The sequence below is a fragment of the Myotis lucifugus genome, unplaced genomic scaffold, assembly GCF_000147115.1.
Source record: "Myotis lucifugus unplaced genomic scaffold, Myoluc2.0 scaffold_12, whole genome shotgun sequence".
NCBI lineage: Eukaryota > Metazoa > Chordata > Mammalia > Chiroptera > Vespertilionidae > Myotis > Myotis lucifugus.
The window spans coordinates 8,680,058-8,703,320 of record NW_005871060.1 but is presented as its reverse complement, the minus strand read 5'-3'; the positions used below and the strand labels follow the sequence as shown (position 1 = coordinate 8,703,320).

The 23,263-nt window shown below is 39.2% G+C and overlaps 1 protein-coding gene and 1 pseudogene across 1 annotated transcript in view; both read right to left on the bottom strand.

Moving 5' to 3' along the window:
* PKD2 (polycystin 2, transient receptor potential cation channel) overlaps positions 1–23,263 on the bottom strand; it is a 58,760-nt gene that overhangs the window by 15,949 nt on the left and 19,548 nt on the right. The window contains exons 4-9 of the mRNA XM_006109794.3: positions 19,431–19,681; positions 15,516–15,740; positions 12,585–12,813; positions 7,032–7,199; positions 4,677–4,858; positions 3,462–3,582 (exon numbers count right to left, since the gene is read on the bottom strand). Of these exons, the coding sequence (XP_006109856.3) occupies positions 3,462–3,582; positions 4,677–4,858; positions 7,032–7,199; positions 12,585–12,813; positions 15,516–15,740; positions 19,431–19,681 (1,176 nt within the window). The remainder of the gene's footprint in view (positions 1–3,461; positions 3,583–4,676; positions 4,859–7,031; positions 7,200–12,584; positions 12,814–15,515; positions 15,741–19,430; positions 19,682–23,263) is intronic.
* On the bottom strand, positions 21,394–21,494 carry LOC111825068 (annotated as a pseudogene).

The following is a 23,263-nucleotide window of genomic DNA, read 5'->3' as shown; positions in this document are numbered from 1 at the left end:
AGGAAAGTTGACATTAAAATAGCCACCTAAGTTTATTTTGTAAATAATCCAGTCTTTGATACATGCCATTTTGTTCACCATTTTTAGAAAATAATTTGATGTCTTAAGAAGTCACAAATTAATAGTTTTGCTACCATGTTGTTTGGGAAAATTATTTCTTCAATGAAGTCATGCCAAAGGAAAATGTGACATTTTCTTCCTTACAAAACCATATATTGTGATGTATTTTGCAAAAAGAGACAAGAATGAAATACAACAAAATATTAATGTATTTAACTATAAATGGAGGGATTATTTTATTATTTTCTTTATCTATATTCTCTACATTTTTTTCATTTGACATAAATTATTTGGTGTGAAGAACTCTAAAACTGCTCTTCAAATTTCAACAGTCCACACAGATAAGTGCAATTCTATGCTTATGCCAAATATTGCTATGTAATATCATTTGAGATTTACAGAACATAGAAGAGTTAAAAAGATCTCTGCAAATAGGAATATGGTAAGTGTAGTAAGAAGATCGTCAAGAAAAGCTTAATGGACAAGACAGACTTTAGAGTAAAACAAATTTGGGTTTTGGTCTTGGCACTGCCAAGATCTGTTTAAATTTTCTAATCTTCATTTTAAAATGTATTTATATTAATAAAATGGGAGAAATAATAGTATCTCCTCTACATATCTGTTGTAAGAATTAATAAGATAATCTATGTAAAGTATCTAGAGACAGGGCCTAATGTATGGTGCTACATAATTTATAGTTATTATTATTCAGTAATAGTCCATTTTCCTGACTTTTCCTTTCCCCAGGAAAATGGTTTATATTTTCAACACCTGTTTCCAACAGATTTTCTGGAGGCACTGCACCCAGTTGATTAGGTCCTTCCTTTGTATTTCCTTTTTAGCACATAACTATGATTTGTAACTACAGAATTGTGTATTTGAGTATGTTTGTTTTCCCTACAAGTTTATGGGGTCTTCATGATGGCAGGGTTGGGCTCTATTTTCCTAACCACTGCATCCTCAGTACCCAGCACACTGCCTGGAATACAGTAGCTCAGTAAATATTTATTGATGAATGCACAAGGAGAGCTCTATTATTCTAATGGATTTTAATGGGCTATTAAATTGCTATGAATTAAGGAGGAATATTGTTTAAGATTCTGCAGCAGAAATGAGAATAGGATATAGAATACACATAAGTTCCGGGCTTAATGCTCAATTCCAAGGGCAGGCAGTTGTAGTAGGAATAACATCTCCCACCTCTCCTTTTCAATCTAGGCATCTAATGTTTTATTTCTGTTTCCAAATGGCTGTTACCTAATGCCTGCAAAAGTATTAGCTGAAGTGGATTAAAGTGTGCATCCTCTGAAGAGATTTAAAAAATTGGAAAGTGGCTGAGAAAGGCTCTTGGAGGTGTGGGGAGAGGAAGTTCACCCTCCTCTCCATCCTGTCTCACAAGGTTCACTCAATGTTAGAGTCTTTCCCTGTTAATGATGGGGCTTTTGCTTCCTGCCTCAGCTGGGCCACCTCACACCAATGTGGCTTCTTGTTAAGTAGGGGCAATAAATCAACACCTGGCTGTCATCTCAGAAAGGTGGCCAACACTGCACTTAGCTTGTCATTTCCGTAAAAAAAAAAAAAAAAAAGGTTTGTATTGACAGTAGCCTCCCCTCTTTCTGGGGGTTGGGGGCAGGTAGGGAGAGCAATTCCTTGTTGTGTAGTAGTACAAAAATTATTTTAGTATAAAGAAAAAAAACTAAGAGTTTCTTTTCATGTTCTAGCAATTGATCTGATAAAGTGACTGAATTATTTTAAATTTTAAATTTAAATTTAAATTTTAGAAGGTGCTGTCTACTGGAGGACAACATTCAAACAAGTCCACATTGGAGCATTTCCACTTGCCACAATCATGTCCCTCACTTGGCTGACCAACATATGAAGAAAACTTAGGTGGCCTGAAGTCAACTATAGGTCATTGCAGAACTCTCAATTTCTGGTTTTTGTTTTCTGAGTAGACATTCAGGGATTCAGATGCTCCAGAATTCAAACTACTAGCAATGTTAGAGAGTAAGAAAGGCTTACTTTTTCCTCTATTTTCTTATTCTTTAATCCTATATAATAAAAGCCCAGAGACCTAATGGCAGAACGACCGGCCAACTAGTTGCTATGATGCCCACTGACCACCTGGGGGCAGATGCTCAACACAGGAGCTTCCCCCTGGTAGTCAGTGCGCTCCCACAGTGGGAGTGCCGCTGGGCTGACTGGGATGAGTGGCATTCCCACAGCAAGAGCAGCCACTCAGAGGGCGGGTCCACAGCCCTCGGCTGACTGGGATGAACAGCGTTCCCACAGCAGGCGGATCCCCACATGCCATGGCCCCACCAGTGCACAAATCCCGTGCACCGGGCCTCTAGTATATAATAAGAAGGAGAAACTTAGGAGGCTCAGTTTAAAAGTAATCGTGAGACATGGATAGAGCAAGATACAAATGAACTTGCATGATATTCCTGACTCTTCAGTTTTATTAAAATACATCTAATTCTCACTCAGTAAATACTATATACTTAACCGCTAAGGACCTGGACCAGCTCTGGAGATGTTACACTAAATTACTGAATCTTATATACAAAGAATCTTTATAAAATCCATTGAAAACAGAAACGGTTTTATTTTCTTAAGATGTTGGTTGATGTAAGGAATCCTTAAATGTTAGTGTTTAAATGAAAAAAATACCCACTGCCTAGGTTAAACTAACTTAATATTTTCTTAGTAGAATAGACAAATAAATGTATAAATGTTAAGATGAAGAACAAAATGCCTTTAAAAAAATCCTAATTAATTTAAGACCCAATGGTAAGAATGTTAATTTGTACCAAATCAAGAGAATAAACAAATATTTTTAATATAATTTTTCAAGCAATTTCCATACACTATTAGATTTAGTCTCTAGCTATTTAAATATGACTAAGTGAAAGTAAGATATTTTATTTTGACAAGCAATAATTCACTCAAATATTACTCTTGACATACTGGATCTAACTTGCTTAGTCAGTTCCTCTTTTTTAAACAGAAGAGAAGAGAGAGAGAAATGCAAAGTCATGTTAGCAAATGACCATGAAAAGCTGATGTTTGTGTTAACAAAACATGTGAGTAAGCATAGTTAACTTTTTAGGCAAAACACTATTTCAAGTAACTTTATAAATTTGCACTTGATCTATTTTTTTCCTTGAATAGACATTATTATCTATCTATAGTTAGGTAAATGAAAGTCCATGGAAAAGATATTTGGTGAAGACTTAAAACTGTAAAGCAAAGACAAGGAAAATAAAATATGATTTATAATACCCACATTTTTCTACTTCCTGGGTTAAAAAAAATGATAGGGAATAGAGTGTAGAGAAAAGAAAAGATGGTGATTTATGAAATTTAAATCACCTCACTCTAAATAAAAGCATACATACCAAAAGAATGAAGAACATAAAGAACACAAATGTAGTGAAATAAAGTGGTCCCAAAACTCGATTAGCTTCCTCAATCTCTGCGAAGTTGATATCACCCAAAATGATACGGAATTGAGTGAAGCTATAAAAACAAAACAAACACCACAAAACAAAAACAAAGAATGTCCAGCATTGAGGCAACATTTTTTAAAAGATGATTTTAGGCATTTTTTTCAGTGTAGATAATTGTCACATAACAGAAAATTGTCAATTCCTTTGGAAAATTCTTGCTACTTATATGAGCAATTGAAGCCTTCTGGAATAAAAATAATTCTTTCACACTAAATATTATTTCAATTTGGTTAATAAGAAAATATAATCATATTATTATTGGATAACTTATAAAGCAATGGGCTATATGAATTTAATACATAATTTAGGTAAAACATGGTAACCCTAAACTTTTACAATGGTCATCTGGGTCTGAATTTAAAATCTCTTTAAAAAAAAGATTTTTGAAGAAGAGCCCGAAATTGTATGTCTCAAAGCTCCAACATTCTGACACACACTCAAAGTGGGGTCTAGAGTGGCCGTGTGTTACCAAAGCTGGGTCTTAATTAGTAAAATCATTCTCATTCCTGACTTTTATCAAACAGCAACGTTAATGAGGGACCCCCGTGTGCAAAGCTTTATTACCTTCAATGATCATGATCATCTCTTTTCCTAACTCCTTTCTAAATGGAATGGAAATCTGATACTGGCTACTTTTCTTGTTTTTAATATCATATTTGAGAACTTTGAAAAAAGACAGAAAATTCCTGTACTGGTTTGAGTTTCTCCTAGAATATTAGAAATACTATTTTCTCCTTAAAAAATAACTTGATGTTTAAAACATATGGCAACAATATTGACTAGGAATAAAAATATAGGCAAATGGTCTCTTAAAAGCTACCATTTGCATGTGGTGCTAAGAAGACCTTGATCTTGGAACAGAGTTGATCTTACTAACATGTCTTACTATTATATGGGCTGTTACCTCAAGCATCAGCATTTCAGAATATATGGTCATCTTTGCATTGGTGGGTCAATGCTTCTGGGAAAGAGATTTAATTCGAATTTTAAACAATGACTTTTAAACTCTGGGTTAAATAGCAACCATGAAGATTTATCCTTTATCCCTGAGAAGGCAGTGGCATCCCCAGTTAAACTTTTCTTCATAATTTCATATATACTTACATACACTCTTGGAAAGTACTGAAGTCATCAACCTGAGTGCCAAAGACAAGGTAGGCCAACTGAGCATAGGCTAAGAAAATAATGAAGAACATAATTGCGAAACCAAAGAGGTCTTTGGCACACCGAGACATGGTTGTGGAGAGCTGACTCATGGTCCTGTTGAAGTTGATGAACTTGAAGAGCTATAAAAGACAGAAGGATATGAACAGATGAATGGGTATGTACAGCTAACAGAACATTATTCAGCCTCACAAATGAATGAAGTTTTGATACATATTGTAACATGAATGAACCCTGAAAATATTATGCGAAGTAAAAGAAAAATAACGTGCTTTTTTTCAAATCTAGCAAATTCTATTTTTCTCATTCAAAAAGTATTTTGGGTGCCCACCATGCACCAGTCACTATTCTTGGAGCTGGGAATACAGCAATGAACAGAACAAAGCTCCTGCCCTCATTTTAGTTACACTTACCTGGTGGTTAAAATACAGTAAATGCAGGTTTAATTGTAATTACTAGTAAAATGACTAGTGATAATTTTCTCTCAAAGAAGTTTCAAATAAAAGAGAGAAAACCTCCTACAAATAAAAACTAGTAACATAAGAGAGAAAGATAGCAAGACCTCCAGGAAAGACTTACTTCAATTTTAACTGTCATTTATTGTGCATCAGACTATGTACCAGGCATTGTGGGGGAGGGCTTAAGGAGACCGCCTCAAATCTTAACAGTGACCAAAACATTGGTATTCTATCTCAGGAGTCAGCTGGGGCTTGGAGCCTGGATTTGAACCCAGCTCTTTCTGACTGCAAAGCCATACTACGCATTTCTGTAGACAAGGCAGTGAGGATGGCTGCCCGGGTTGAGCCGTTCACGGCCCAGAGGGCATGGCCACCTGCACAGCTCTAGCTAGAAGCCTTGGTGGAAGAACACCGGGGAGATACAAGGAAGCTGAGTCATGACCCTGCCTGAAAGAATGTAATGGTTCTTAAAAAGTTTTGGGGGCAAGATATTTACAATTGAAGCACTAAGTAAGCCACCCAGAATTTTACTTAAAGACCTCTTATAAACTGTTTCTGGCCAAATCAAAATGTTTTTCAGGGTGTTATAAACACATTATTTAATACAATCCCTATTAGTATTTCTATGAGATGTTATTATTACTTGTTAATGATAAAGGTTTGGTATGTTGCTGAGAGCTTCTCCTGACTGAATAAAGAACCTGAGAGGTATAGGATGAGGTCTATGCGCTCTGATAAAGCTCAGGCATTCCAGGTGTGGATACCAATTCAGTAAAATAAGTAACTGTTGGTAAGTGCGTTGTAAAATGGTGCAGCTCAATAAAACTTTCTGTGATGATGAAAATATTCTCTATTTCCACTGTCCAATGCAGTAGCTATTAGCCACATATAGACTTCATGCACTTAAAAATGTGGCTTGCCCTGACTGGTTTGGCTCAGTGGATAGAGTGTCGGCTTATGGACTGAAGGGTCCTGGGTTCAATTCCGGTCAAGGGCACATGCTCGGGTTGGGGTCTCGATCCCCAGTGGGGGGTGTGCAGGAGGCGGCCTATCGGTGATTCTCTCTCATCCTTCATATTTCTGTCTCCCTCTCCCTCTCCCTTCCTCTCTGAAATCAATAAAAATATATTTTAAAAAATGTGGCTAGAGTGACCAAGGAACTGAATGCTTACCTGTATATGATTTAAATTAAATTAAATTTAAATGGACACTGTTGACAGGCTGGCAGCTGCCTTGCAATGACGGAAATTTCCTGCATCTCCAGAACGAAGGCTTACTGTATATGATGAAATGCCCTAACCTTTCACATACATGGAAATGTACATTATGTCTTGGGAAAAGAAGGAAATGAGTGATTAAGGAACTGCTCGGAAGAGGTGCTTGTTCCAACCTCAATTCTAGGTAAAGCTTCTCTATGGCCTCTACCTGGAAAAGAAGCAATCTTTCTAGAGAGCACTTCCAATCAGTATGCCGCCCCCGTCTCCATTCCTCTAGTTCCTTTTCCTTCATCTGGTCACATCCATATCCGGGTGACCTGTCCTTGCTAAAGTAGCCTGGGGCTCCGAGCCCAGCTGCCATACTGAAAAGGCCCCTATTGCTTCTGTTAAACAAAACTTACAGGGACAGGTCCTGCAAGAGTTCAGGTAGAAGAGAGCATCATTCACAGCAAGAGGAATGATCAAATGAGTCCCACTAGCTTACTTTAAAATATGGAGCAGCTTTGGCTGGCTATTTGAATTTGGCCACAAAAGCAAATTTTTCCAAATTTTGTGTGATTCATGTTAATAAAAAGAAGGGAAAATATTATTAAAAATCCAGAATGAAATTTATACATTACCTTAATCCAGACAAAAAATACTATGACCGCAGCTATATTGTTGAACTGTATTTGCCAGTATGCCAGATGTTCGAAGTTGGGGAAAGTATTTTGATCTTCCAGGAACTGTAGCAGCACCTCCACACTCGATGTTCTGTGTATGTTAATTCCTATAGCCATCACTGATAGCTGCAAAACAAAAGACTTCCCTCTTATTACAGTGTTTTAGAAATAGGTCACTTACCCTAAAATGACTAGTTTATTTCGCTTTGCCATTGTATTAATTCTAGGGATCAACATTTTTCTCACCCAATTGCATTCATAAAAGTCACTCACATAATTGGAAAGTGTTGGGCACTGCCGTAAAACAAGTAAAGCAGTATATTGCTTCTAGTTAGGAATGGAAATCCAATGAACAAACAGAAGTTAAATGCACAAACTCTGTCCTCAAGGAATGCACACTCTAGTTCAAGACCAAATAAATATACAATGATAAATAATACAAAAACCTACTCAGGAATTGGCATCACACAATATAAGGTGAAGGGTGAAAGACGTATTAAAAGGAATGCTCTTAAGGAAAGAATGAGCTTGGCCTTTTAAGAGGGAGGGAATGATGACAGAGGGCTCAAGTTTGCAGTGGGAATACATGGGCCAAGGGTTTTCCTCTGGCTTGTTTCTGTCTCTTAACACATGACCAACAACTTTTCACACATGCTTTGGTCCTGGGCTATAAAACCGTATCTGAGGGGACACTGGGCCCTATACTTGCATCCATCACCATTGGAGTAGCATGTATCTGTGGGAAGTGCTAGTATGTAACCATAACCCCTTGCCCTCATGTGAAGTCTGAGTCCAGGGCAGGTAGGTTGTGACAGGTGGTGTAACCCTTGCTACCCATTCTCCCTTTCTTCTTATGGATGATGGTCATTGACCACTTCATTAGTCCTTCTTCTCTTTTTATAAAAAATAGGTTTTTATTGATTTGAGAGGAAGGGAGAGGGCAAGAGGGATAAAAACATCAATGATGAGAGAGAATCATTGATTGGTTGCCTTCTGCATCCCCTCCCCTTCCCCAATGGAGATCGAGCCCATGACCCGGGCATGTGCCCTGACCAGGAATCGAACTATGACCTCCTAGTTCATGGGTGGACACTCAACCACTGAGTAACACTGGCTGGGCCATTAGCACTTCTTGAGAAGCCATCCAGATCATGGCCCCAGGGGATTATCATATCAAAGATCTGCCGGGCTGCCAATAACATTGGCAAAGCCAACCTCACCACCTTCCTTTTCTTCTTTATGAAGGAATCCTAGAGCCAATCTTGTATTTCTGTACTGTAGGAATATTTTCTTTGAGCTCTCTGGAATATACTGAAGATGTTTTTCTCCATGGACTTAGCTGAAAGGGATGAAAAATAAGTTGGGGGAAGTGCTGACTGACTGAAACCAACAACACCCCTTTACCCAACACACTCAGAACAGTGTGTTCTCCATCCAGTGTTTCACTCTGCACAGGACAAATGTGGAACATGTAGTCATTTATATAATATCGATATCATATCAACACATTAAATTTCCTTGGGACTTTTCCTTCAAAATAGGGAATGAAAATAAAGAGATTTTGTGAACATTTGGGTTGTTAGTTCTTTCCTGAGTTTTCTTTGGAATTCTCATCCTTGTTTACAAAAGAACAGTCTCTCTTTACCGTAATATAAGTTTCACGAGGGCAAGGGTTTCGGTTATTTTATTCATTCCTATATCCCTAACACCTAGAACAGTACCAGGTGCATAGTAGGAATTCAGAAAATATCTGGTGAATAAATTATTTTCACCATGTGAGACCTACCACTCAACAAAATTACTTGAATTTAGACTTCTTAATAGTCTTCCTTTTTTATTTTTAGTAATTCTGCTAGTTTTGAAAGACTATTATGTAGGTGAAGTAAGCCTGTAGACTTTAGAGCAGTGATGGCAAACCTTTTGAGCTCAGCGTGTCAGCATTTTGAAAAACCCTAACTTAACTCTGGTGCCGTGTCACATATAGAAATTTTTTGATATTTGCAACCATAGTAAAACAAAGACATATTTCTGATATTGATTTTTATATATTTAAATGCCATTTAACAAAGAAAAATCAACCAAAAAAATGAGTTCGCGTGTCACCTCTGACATGCATGTCATAGGTTCGCCATCACTGCTTTAGAGTGTTAGGAAAACACACACACACACACACACAAATAAAGGAGATAATTTCAAAACAATTTTAAGATGTTATATTTTTATTAGGGTATCATTTCTTTTCAAGTTTCAGTTGGACTTTTTCAAGTCAGGTGGGCAAGCAAATTTGGGCCAGATCAAACAAAAAAGCATTGGCTCCTTTCATAGGGTTCAAGGTCTAATGGAACACAGGGTGTGTGTGTGTAAGGGGGGTGTGGGGGGAGAGGAACAGAAAGTCTGCCCTTATTTCCACTAGGTCAGGAAAGGTTTGAAGAAGTGAGATTCCATTAGCCCTTCCTTTCTTTTCTTTTTTTAAAAAAGCACACTGTTTGAAGTGTGGTCTTGGCAGTACTAAAAGTTAAGAAAAATAAGAACAGCAGCACAGTGAAGCAAGTTTTCAAAGAAATACTTGCAAAATGTTATGGCTGCTGAGCCAAAAAAACTATCCTTTATTTCCATGATACCATCAGCTGTATTTTCCAGTGGTCTCCAAAGTGGGATGAGGCAATTCACTGGAGTTGGGGGGAAAATATTAAAACTTCAAGGTAGGTGACAAGAAACTGTTAGAATTCTATTTCTATTTATCCCAATCTTTAAATTCAATATTGTGTATTTTTTTTACAAATGTACCCTTTATATCAACACACACACACACACACACACACACACACACACATTTCATAGATAATTACAACACATTAGCATATGCTATCAAAATTTTCAGTGACAGATGAACATAATCACAAAAGGCTGAATGCCACTGACTACCCTTTTGTTGACATTGGAGTAATTTAGTAAAAAAGAAGATTGATATTAATTAGATAAAATTACATGTACCTTTTTACCATTATCATCAATGACATAAATATGAATATATTCATATAAACAAAATCAGTATGTTTTGCATCTTTATAGTCCCAATCATTGTTTTCTAGAATAATTTTTTTATATATATATTTTATTGGTTTTTCACAAAGAGGAAGGGAGAGAGACAGAGAGCTAGAAACATCGATGAGAGAGAAACATCGATCAGCTGCCTCCTGCACATCTCCCACTGGAGACGTGCCCGCAACCCAGGTACATGCCCTTGACCGGAACCGAACCTGGGACCCTCCAGTCCGCAGGCCGACGCTCTATCCACTGAGCCAAACCGGCTTCGGCTTCTAGAATAATTTTTAATGTATATAGATTATAGTCAGCCATCACACAGTCCAGACTATTTTGAAAAATTACTTCTAGTATCATCACCTTTCCAGCCTCCTTGAATACTGCAATTTTTCTGTAACTGTGTTCATTATTAATCCGTTGAGACTTTGGGGATCAAGAGTTTACCTATAGGAACTGTGTGAAAGGAGGGATGCACTTCTAACTGCATCAGGGTCGGATCAGTTCCACACCATGTTCTTCTGTATTTTCATTTTAAGCAAAAGCTCTTTCTGAAGTACACGTGTGTGGCTTACGAGGCAGTGGCAGAGCAGTGAAGATGGTTATTGTGAGAATTAAATGAACTTCTGTATACGAGAAGCACTTGGAACTGTGCTTAGCACAGATAGCTTCTCAAGTGTTAGCAATTATTGCTATTGCTCCTGTCAATATTGTTATTGCCATGCAACACATCTATATAGTTCTTTTTGTCTTAAGTATTCTTTTATTCCCACATGAATATCATTTTTACATTCAATAATATAATAGGTTAACATATTAATAACATTCAAGAACATATTTTCTATATTTTACCAACTAATTCTACTGATGATTCAATAAATGACTTGATGCAAAGGCTTCCCAAACTGATTTCTGATTTCGGGGGAAGAATACTGATAAGAAAGTAGAATACTAGAAGAGAGAATGATTAAGGGGGTGATGCATCACTTACTGAGATTTCAGAGGGCATCTCTGCTGGCCAACTTTTAAGCATGTGACAGTTAAGCATGTCATTATATGCTTAACTGTGTAACAGTGCTTAGCAATAGATTGTTACTGATGAAGAGAGAAAAACTTGCAAAGATACATTTCTACTCTGATGCTTCTGGAAGGAAGTGGTTAAGATGCTGCTGAAGGGAAACCATCTTGACAAAGTGTTAGAAATTATAATAGCCCGGCCGGTGTTTCCCAGTGGTTGACCGTTGACCTATGGACCAGGAGGTCACGGTTCAAATCCCGGTCAGGGTACATGCCTGGGTTGCAGGCTCAATCCTCTGTAGGGGCATGCAGGAGGTAGCTGATCAGATTCTCTCTCATCATTGATTTTTTTATCTCTCCCTCTCCCTTCCTCTCAGAAATCAATAAAAATATATAAAAAATAAATACATCCCTTTTTAATCAAAGCTATTGTCCTTCTCTTAAAGAGATTAGCTATATTATCTAATCCATGTCAGCTTTATTTCCTTTCTCCTATCTCTACACTCCTTTCTTTTCCCATCTCATTCTGGCTTCTTTATTCTCTTTTCTCTTACATATTCATGTAAGAATTATTGTTCTGGAAATGATAGCACCTCACCTTCATTAGAAAAAAAGAAATTGTCTGAGTTCACTGAGAAAAGAAAGGAAATCTTGATTTGGGGCAAAGTGCAGGTTCATGTCAAACATTCTTAGGAATCATCTGCTCTGGAAGACCCTGGACAATCTCTGATCCTTGGAACAGTGTTCGTGCTAAGGGAACAGCTGTTCATTTGTTTATTTGAAATTCCCTGAAGACTATGGCAATGAGAGAAAAATGTCCTTGATTTGCTGATATTCTCCTAAAAATTCTCTCTCTTTCTCTACCTTCCTCTGAAATAAAAAGTATATTTAAAAAAAGAAGTTATAATAGAGTCAGGGGCAGGCAATAGTCTTGACTCTGTCATAACTCTTATGATTTCTTACACCTCATACAGAAACCCTTGCTGGCCATATATTTTGCACTCTATAAGCTACTTGCAGAAAAATGTAAACTGTGGGGAGGTTTTCTCTGCAACCCAAAATATTTCAGGCTGTTTCTTCTTGCACATGTGCAGAAAGATATGTATTAATTTTTACTAGTTGAAGAAAAATATCATTAGCAAAAAACAGAATCAACAACACAAAAGACTGTTTCCTCCCCCACATCACATGGCATGGCAAAGGCAAATACGAATTATGGCTAATTTGTTATAAGTGTGGCTGAGAGATGATTGCAAATGCTTCTTTACTCCCTGATTCAAAGGGGTTACTCATGCAAAATGAGGACATAATGAGTAACACTGCAGTTGATGTAACAGAGGAGGTTTCAGATTCTCCTTCAGGAATATCAAGGTGCACAATGCTGAGGAGACAGACTCTCATTAACATGATTTTATAACGGAGGTGGATATTTGGTGTTGTTCTCGAACCTACCACAATGATCACAACATCCAGACAATTCCAGAAACTCCTGAAATAGTGTAGCTTGTGAATGCGAATCTCCAATATCTCTTCCACCACATAGTAGAGGATAAAGAAACAAAAGATAATCTCACAGGCTGCCAGGAAGAAATCAAAAGTCGTGACATATCGGATCAGCTTTACAGGCTGAAATTGCCAAGATGGAATCACACCTCCTGTTGCTGGGAATTCAACCAATAACCTGCATTGTAATAAGAACAATTAAGACAGTAACGATAACAACATACGAATGCGTCCAGGACAGGATGTCCATCTATTTTGTCCCTGCACTGGAAGGTAATCAAATTGCAATCACATGTCACCCCGAACTAGTGGCAAAATGTTTTTTATCAAAGCCAATGACTCCAGACTTGTAGAATTTTATGTAACAAAAAGTAAAGATTTCTCAAGGCCTCTCAGATTAAAGAGATTATTCCTCCTCAGTCTCCCTTTTACCTCTCTGGTTTTTATACTTTGAAAATGCTGTATACACTTTTTTTGTGATGTACAAGTTAAATAACAAACAAGCCTTTCTAGGCCTTTTATTAAATGCAAGTCATTCTACTAGACAATGAAGAACATAAGAAATATAAGTCATGCACTCAAAATATGTACGATCTGGCTGAGAATTGTATAACGATAGGGACGGAGTTTCCCATTCATTCATTAGGTTACACTAACTAGCATTGAATAATTTACCCTGGGGGTACTCTTTGCTTCCCTTCCCAAAGCCTTACAGCAAGCATGTCAAACTCAAAGACGAACATGGGCCAAATAAACAAGGTTTACGTTTATGTGGGCCGCAAAAAAACAAAAGCTTCAATTTTCATAGAAACGTAGGCTTATTGAGAAAAGTATAGTATAAAAAAAAGAGCAATGATAAAATTAATGTTTTCTTCCTGACACTTGGCATCTCTTCTCTGCTACTATCTTTCCTACTTCAGGGAAATCTTGTTCGCTGTGATTACTTTCAAAACTGATCTAAGGTGAATGTCAGCAATTCTGGATCTGACAAGAGACTTATTTCCTTTCATACCAGTAATTGTAAGTAACGGCTCACACCGTTCTATTGGCTGGTCTGCAAAAAGATTCGTTGTGGGCTGCATGCGGCCTGCGGGCCACGAGTCTGACGTGCTTGCCTTACAGTAAATAGGTCTCAGTAAATGTAAATGTCTGACCGCCCCTCCCCCCCATTTCTACTGAAGGCATTGATCTTTAGTGGTAACATAATTAAACAGGATGTTTCTTGCCAAATTGCCATTTTGTAGGTGTCACACTGAGAAAATTAAATGACTCCTTTAATGGTATAGTCTCTCTATCAAACTAGAAATAGAATCTCTACCTCCTTCATTGTAAGACTTTTAAAGGACCTTTAGTCAGCATCAGACATAACCATTTCTCCCATTACAGGATGGGTGACCACAGGGAGAGCCTGAGCATATAGGACTCACACAGGAGCAATAATCAAGCACAGGCAGGGGCCACAGCAAATTAGAATTGATCACACTCTCCTGCTTTTTTCTTGACTGTTTGAAACTCAAGAGAGCAATAGTGAAATGAAGAGCCTCGTGACCGCCTCAGTGCAAACTCACGAGGGCAGGAAGTAGCCTCTGTGCCAAGTCTCACCCCACATCTGTCACCCCTTCCCGAAATGTAGACAACAGTGTAGAGAAATGAAGTAAGTGCCTGGACAGTATTCTCTCCTAAAATACGGGGAGGAAGTGAAAGACATACGCAAGACTTTCTATAAATAGATCATTCCTTAAAAGTCAATCAGAACTGTATGCCTATTTCTATCCTTTTTCCATCCTTGCTGGAATCGTTAAAACATTCAATAAAAATTGCGATTTTCATTCATTTCTGTGATATTACTTCCTGCAAAAGTTGTTAAATACAAGGAATGGCAAAATGCAACTGGCCATGTAAAGCCGAGTTGAGTTTAGCCTAAAAAAATGATAACAAAATAAGGATATTATGAGAATTTATCCTTCTTATTTGGTGAGTAAATATACTCGCAAGTAATTTATGTTGGCGGTGTTTGGGTGTTGGCAACGTGTTGTTCACCAGGATGATTAAAGTGGGTGAACCCCAAGTCCCCTTGCCTGTTCTACTTTTCTTTTTTATTGTGCATATTACCTTCTAATATATGCTTTAACTAATTTGTTTCTTTTGTTTATTGTTAATTGTCCATTATCTATCTTCAGGTTGAATGCAAGCTCTGCAAGGGCAGGTATCTTTATCGTCTTCACTGAGTGTCCCGAAAGCCTAGAACAGTGCCTGGCACCATATTAAATGCTAAATACATGTTTGCTGAATGAATGAATGAATGAATGAACAAGAGGCCCCAGACAAGTGAGTGGGATCTTTGTCAGTGTCCTCACTGTCACCCAAGTGGTTATGATACAATGTCGCAGGATCTGTAGAAGGAACTTTATGTGCCTTTGCTGAATCTTGAGCAGAAGTAGGTACCTGGGTACCCTACTGAACCCAGAAATAGCTCCTACCAATGTGCTCATGTTCTAATAGAAGGGGCATCATCTGAGAATGGGAGACTCAGGGAAATGAGTCAAGATTTGATGGCTGGGGACCTTGGTCACGGAGCATAGAGCATTAGTCAGCCTCACAAGGGGTAAAAATATATGTTAATAAAACAATGCTGTTGGCATGAACTTGGACCAGACTTAAGATTATCCCCAATCAGTTATAGTTCAGGATCCTAACTCCTTTCCCTCCAATATCGTTATCCCACTAAGCCTTCAGTTTTCACCCCTACCTCCCTATCAGCTCAGATACTTAACACTATCATTTTGCCAACTGCAGGCAACAGTTTTCTGGCCTATCTCTAGATTAGGATGTACCTACAAAAACATGAAAATGGGAGGGCTGAGTGGCCTTGGTACATACCTGATCACACAGAACAGATTAATGTTGGCATTGTACACTGAAAAGTCAATAAAAATTGCCCTGGTTCCTCGATCTAGCCAGACATTTTTCTTGAGACTAGCAATCTGAGTGGCTGTTTCCTCTCTCGTTCTTGACAAATCCAGGTAATAGCCAGCTCCACTGTAAGTTGCGATCATTCCCCAGTGGCTACTCCCATTCAAGTCTTTTTCACTCGTGTAGATCCAACTAATTAAAAAACAAAATGAAAACAAAACAAACAGGTAAAATCCGTGGAAGACTTGTGGCAATTACAAAGATGGCTGGTTCCCGGTAAAAAGAGTATGTAATAAAAAATATATATGTCTTACCGAGCTGGGTAAGGCGCTTGACATGGCGCTTCATAAGTGTTTTCTTATTTAATTCTCATAGAGTTATTATTCCCATTTTAGAGATGAGGGCCCTGCGGCTTAATGAGGTCAACTTAAGTCTCAAAGCTTTTGAGGGCAGAGTCAGGAACCTAGATCATGACTGTCTGTCTCCAGACCCTGAGCTATTAGCCCTTAGCTCATATGGCTGCCTTCCCTGGGTACCTGTACTCTGGGACTAGATGACACAGGTGGGCGGGAAAGGCATCTTCAAGCTGGAGCCAGGCAGGGCCAGAGAAGTACAAGGCACTCAGCTAGTAGTTCAGTGTGGCCCCCATATGATGAGAACCTAAGTTCAGTGTCACTTACAGAAGCCAAGACTGTGAAGGGCAAGCATGGAGTCAGGGAAAAGAAGGTTTCTGAGAGACTCAGAACAGAGTTACTCTGGTGGCAGCAGGAAAGACTGGCGTGGTGAGCAACAGAGAGCTCATGTGCAGGAAAGAGTTAATGTAGCAGGTCCAAGATGGCCTTTCCTTAGGAAGCCAGCTTGCAGGGTTGGACTTGGTTGGCATCTGGAACTTGACTGATAAATAGATCCCTACACTGATAACCTTGGGTATCTAAGAGCAGAAGCATTTCACACGTGTTGTTACACATGGTTACTGGAGGGATGAAAACCATCTAATGTGAGGCTATTGGGAGGAGACTTTTGGAAGCTTGCCCTTTGTTTCGTCTGAACTTTGTTCCATGTGCCTGCCTGCACCTTCTGCTGTTTTCGCTTTATGATCCTTTCACTGCAATAAACCTTAGCCATGCACATGAGTATATGCTGAGTGCTGTGAATCCTTCCAGCGAATCACTGGACCTGGGGGTGGTCCTGGGAACCCTGCCCAGCTCAGTCAGCAGTCCCTGCAGTAACCAAGAGGTGATCAGGCCTGAACCAGAGCAGTGATGGTGGGAAGGAGAAGGAAAGACAGACAGTGTCTCCACTGCAGTGACTGTCAACAGAACCTGCCAACTGATTTGGAAACAGGGGCAAGGGACAGGGGATATCTCAAAAATGACTCTGTACTCTCTTTTGGGATAATGTGAAGATGGTAGTGCCAGCAACAGAAGGAAGAGCATCTAGTAAGAAAGTGATGAGTTCAGTTTGGGGCATATTGAAACTAGCAATTGAGTGACCACATGTACATAGGTCATGACGTGTCCATGTCCAAAGTTCTTATATATTTCTTATATATATTTTTTGAACCAATATAGTTCAAAATGTCTATATTGAACTATAGCAGCTGGTGGGACATATAAAGGAATATAGATTTGTCTACTATCCCTAGGATGTAAGCTCTGTGAAGACAGGGCATTTGATTCTGTTTTGTTTACTGCTGCTCCTCTGGGGCATTGCTAGAAAAGGAAGACCTCACCCGGAACATGCCGGACACATGGTGACAGCGTATTTGTTGAAGAGATGATGAGTCATCAAATAGAGATGAGAGTGCAAACCATCTGAATGTCAAGGGGAAGAGTATAAAGAAAGAGTATACAGAAAGGAAAAACAGATCGGAATATAGAACCCTGGAGTGAGACAGGACAGGCGAGAAAAGAAGGGGGTTACAGAATTAAGAGAACCCACGTTCAGTGTCACTCACAGAAGTCAAAAGAAGCTATCAACACTGGCGCACTCTGCAGAGAGGTTGACTAGGATGAACTCGTTCAGTGGATTTGTTAACTGGAGGTCACTGGTGGCTTCTAAGAGAGATCTCAAAAGCAAGGGTTTTGAGCTTTGAGGGGTGAATCAATAATAAGTGGAGGTGGCAGTGAAGAGTATTCTTTCAGGAAGTCTAGAGTTGAAGGGAAGGAGAAATGGGAGTAACCTGAGAATATGGCAGGATCAAGGGGCAGCTTCGGTACACACAAGAAAGATCCTCTTCAGTAGTCCACACTCAGTGGAAATCACTTATGCATCCATGCACCCAGTAGGCACTTATTGAGCATCTTTCCAGTCCAGGCACTATTCAGGGTTTGAGAATACAGCAGCGAACAAAAGAGAGCCCTTGCTCCCAAGAAGCTGAAGACTGATGAGGAGCTGCAGGCGGCAAGAAGCCACCTTAACAACATAACTGACAAGAAAGGAGAAAACACAGGCCTTGGTCAGGCTGTTAAATCCCAGCTTGGTTCCATGTACTGGCTGTGGGTAAGCGAGCCTGTTTTTTCATCTATAAAATGGAGATGATACCTATTTCAGAGTTGCTTTGTGAAGAGTCGATGAGATGATGGATAAAACCATTTCTTAAATGGTATCTGGCATGGAGTCGTGGTTGCACACATTTCTCTTATTTACGACGTGAGATAAAGTTAAATAATGGATAAGGTACCATAGTTTAAGGGCACATATATGCTTTGCAGTAACTAGAAAAAGGAGCATCGGAAAGGAAAATCACTATCATAAAAAAGTCTTTTGTATTTAGTCCCTTTACTCTAAGTCTCTGATTTTTACTAATTTCTTGTGGACCCTGGTATTAAATAGGGTGTGCATTAGATGACAAAGAATATGATCACAGAAAAGGTGTTTCTCACCCCACTGTGTATGAACAAATCTGGATTCTGGGAGCCTCAGTTCCCAGAAAAGGGATCCAGATGAACGGTCAGAATTAGCTTAGAAAAGCTTAGATGGCAATTCTTACCACAGTAATTTACCCAGGACAGTACCCACCACGGGAAACCCTGAGAGTTCTCATTTCTTTTCTTTAAGGTTTAAATATGTTTCACTTTTATTGACTTTTAGAGAGAGAGAAACAGAAATAGAAACACCTAAGAGAGAGAAACATCATCGACTGGCTGCCTCCCGTACGTCCCCCACTAGGGAATGAGCCTGCAACCTGGGCATGTGCCCTGACCGGAATCGAACTAGCAACCTCCTGGTTCATGGGTCGACATCCAACCACCAAGCCACACTGGCTGGGCCTCATTTCTTTATGATAACTACAGTAATTCTAAAAAGAAAGACTGTCCTCCCTTAATACACAAGATGTTTTAGGTATGCTTGCCAAAGAGCACACCAAATAAATTCACTATAAATAACATTACAAATACACACTCAAAATCATAAACACATTTGAGAAGACAGAAAAACTGCCCCACAGGCTTATTATCCATTTTAAATAATTGCATTCTGAACAAAAATTTATTTGTAAGCACTCATAAAAAAAACTTCTGTACCAGAAAATTTCCTAGAAATAACCCAGCGGATGATACTACTGACTCTATAAAATTAAGATCCAGGCATTGCATCAGAAACCTCCAAAGGCCCAGTAGCTTCTTTCTCATAGACCATACGGTCAGGGATTTAGCCTCTTGAAAAATACGTATTTAGAAGCTGAAAGGGGGTAAAAAGTAGAGAAAACTTGAGAAATCAAAGGTTAGTTTGGCCACAACCTTAAATATACACATTGAAGAGTCAGTTAGGGCATCTTCTTAGGTGAAGGAGTCAGAGAATGAATGAATGAATGAACGAATGAATGAATGAATGTCGGTGAGAGGCCAAGGCACAGGGCCATGAGCCACAGACACTTACGCGGTTCCATTCCTCGGACCAAATGGAGCCCTGTCTTCACTACTGACAGAGTAGACATCATAGCACTCTTTAATCTCATCTCTCAAGTCCTGGGGGATAGAACAGGATCCATTCCTGACTTTGAGTTGCCGTATCCGTGGTACCCCTAATAGGAGGTTCTCGTAGTAGATGAAGCTTCGGTTGTCAGCTTCAGTTCTGTTGCCCGGCTGTGTCTTCCAGTACAGCCCATCCAATAAGGCACCTTCTGTGAACTGAAAGCACAGGGAACATTTTTGAAAAGCTTCAAGCTCCGTGGCTGCCTCGCTCCTTCCCGGAATGTGTGCATGACCAACAGTGTAGTACTCTGTGAACACAGCAGAGTGACAAGGGTAGGTTTTGCTGTCAGAGGGATTTAAGTTGGATCTTACTCCATCATTTGCTAGTTGTGAGGCCTGGGTTCCTGGGCTCCTGCACTGGTAATGTCCATTTTTTAAAATTTTCTTTAAAAATTATTATTATCTTCTTTTTGCTAATCCTCACCCAATGATATTTTTCTATTGATTTTTAGGGAGAGTGGAAAAGAGAGAGAAAGACAGAGAGAAACATATCAATTGGTTGCCTCCTGCATCCGCCCCAACCAAGGCCCGGGCTGGGGAGGAGCCTGCAACCAAGGTATATGCCATTGACCAGAATCAAACCCAGGACGCTTTGCTCTGCAGGCCAATGCTCTATCCATTCAGCCAAACCGTCTAGGTCAATGTCCATCTTTTGCATAGTTACTACATTGATTTGAAAGGGGATGGTCTGGATCTCAACAAACATACAAACAGAATGCTCTCATCTCAAAGAGGCTCAACCCATTGGGATTACCCTGCAGTTTTCACTTCACAGTATAAACAGAAACCAATAAATCTAATCTTTTGATATTTTTAGGTTTTGTTTTAGGTTTTGGAGGCTTATGTTTTTATTCCACAAATGGTTATCAAATGAAAGTGTCCAGTGAGGCAAATTCATGAAACCATTACATTTTATGATTATAATTTTTCTTACAGCAGCACTTTTTACTGGCTTTAGTTGAGATTTGCCTTTTATTATGACTATTGGCCATTCTCACTAGATTCCTGTGAGACTCACTTTAGTTATCGTTAATATTTAATATGTAGACTATTTTATTTAGCAGACTCTATAAATGAGATATCTGCAAGGCACTTACAATGTTATAGATGTTTTAACTTTAAAAAAAATTTAAGTTTTAAAATTTTAAATTTTATTGGGTAAAGATCTATTTTTGTGTACCATAAATGTATTTTCAGAAAAAAATAAAACACTGGTTGACTGGTTTTCTGACGTTTTATGCATATTAAACAACAGTCTTTAAATATACAAAAGCTACATTAAGTAGCATATTTTTCAGTCTTTTTAGAATTGGAACTAATGCCTATGCAGTTAAAATGGATAAAGTGTATACAGATGTTTTATATAGAATAAATATATAAATTAAATTTTTCTACATACAACTAAATCTGAGAGTTGGGGTAGTAATATTTTGAATATTATTTTATTTTTAAAGATCCGAGATGAACTTTGTGCAATGCATTTCTGTGAATGCTTTTCAACATATTTGTCTGGCAGTGTTTTGTTTGCTGCTACCTAATTGCTATGGTGCTACTGATGAAAGTTTTAATTTTTAAAATTGCATGTGATATTTCAAATCTATCATAAAACAGTACATTTCTTTTTAAAAAACACAGAACAGCCCTAGCTGGTTTGGCTTATTGAATAGAGCGTCGGACTATGGACTGAAGGGTCTCAGGTTTGATTCCAATCAAGGGCACATGCCGGGTTGCAGGCTCGATCCCCAGTTGGGGCTGTGCAGGAGGCAGCCAATCAATGATTCTCTCTCATCATTGATGTTTCTATCTCTTCTGTCTCTCTCTTTCCCTCTCCCTTCCTCTCTGAAATCAATAAAAATATTTAAAAAAAAACACCCACAGAACACTTCACAAATTTGAGTGTTATCCTTGTGTAGGGCCATGCTAATTTTCTCTGTATCATTCCACAGAACAATAGGCACAGAGTGGGCGCTTACTAAATGGAAACTCTGATTTTTGCTTTAGGACTGAAGGTAGGGGGCGTGGAGGGAGCTGTTTACATAAACCCACAGCCGTGATCAATTTCACTTTCCCTGATTAAAAGTTAATAATTAATCATCAAGCTTCAAAACTTGTTTGGAAAGGAAAAGACTATAGTTTTGATGACCAGTCTGCCATCTGGTGGATCTTTTAGTGGTTTGGATTATTTTCTATATGGTGAACTCTCCAACCTTGCCCACCCCTGCTTTTCGAGCTTGGCATTTATTATCATTGAATTCTGTGTATCTGTGAGAAGTTTCTTTTTAGTTTGCCTACTGGAAAGACAGCTAGCCATTCTCAGTGTCTTATCAGATGATCAACAGAGATAAACTGATTTGCCTAGGAAAATATTCATATTATGCAAGTGTGGTTTTGGATGCCAAGTATTTTCAGGCTTTAGAATGAACAGGTTCCTGTGATCCAGTTTCCTCTATCTTTAAAATAAGCAGCTCTGATCCCCGGGTTTTATAAGAATTTTAGAAAGTATCTCCTTAGGAAGAAATAATCATTTCCTTTCCAATCCCTTTCTGCCCCCTCACACACAATTTTTGTACATTCTGAGCCCCATATCTTCCAGATTACTTGGATGTTTCTCCTATGGTATCATTCCTTGCTTATCTCTTCCACCATGCTGGAATCTGTGACAATTTGGGAAGGGCTGGGTTTAATTTTACATTAGAGATCTTTGAAAGAACGTGCCTGCAGGCACTGGTCTAGCGTACCTGCCATCATCAACAAAGACACAAAAAATAAAAAAAATAAAACAAGAAAAAAACAACTAAGTTTTACACCATGGGCCTTACATCCTAAAAGATACTCAACAGATAGTTATTGAATCATGAATGACTGCATGAATTATAAACCTGGTGAGGAAGTGTCCTTCAGGCTAGAATAAAGCCCACTTTTCTTACTCCCTGGCTATGGGGAATTCCTCTGAACCAAACTGAGATTCATTTACAACCTGGGGAACATTAGTACTTACCTTGTATGGTTACTATGGCGATTAAATATGTTAAGACATGAAACCCTCAGCATGGTGCGAGGCTATATACTTCTAGCAACCCACATGGCAGGCCCTGCAAATGCTGCTGAATTTAACTTATGAACTAAACTAGAGGCCCGGTGCACAAAAATTTGTGCACTCGGGGGTCCCTCAGCCCAGCCTGTGCCCTCTCGCAGTCTGGGACCCCTCGGGGGATGTCCACCTGCTGGCTTAGGCCTGCTCCCGGGGGATTGTGCCTAAGCTGGCAGTGATACATCCCTTGGGGGATGTCCACTTGCCAGCGGGCCGAAGCTGCAGTTGAACATCCACAGAGCTGCTGAGGAGGCAGGAGAGGCTCCCACCATCGCCAATGTGATGCCTTCAGCCTGGCTTGTGGCTGAGCAGAGCTCCCCCTGTGGGAGTGCACTGACTACCAGGGGGCAGCTCCTGCATTGAGCATCTGCCCCCTGGCAGTCAGTGTGTATCATAGTGACCAGTCATTCCCAGTCGTTCTGCTGTTAGGGTCAATTTGCACATTACCGCCCTAACGGGTTTGGCTCAGTGGATAGAGCATCGGCCTGCGGACTGAAGGGTCCCAGGTTCGAAACCGGTCAAGGGCATGTACCTTGGTTGCGGGCACATCCCCAGTAGGGGGTGTGCAGGAGGCAGCTGATCGAAGTTTCGCTCTCATCGATGTTTCTAACTCTCTATCCCTCTCCCTTTCCTCTCTGTAAAAAATC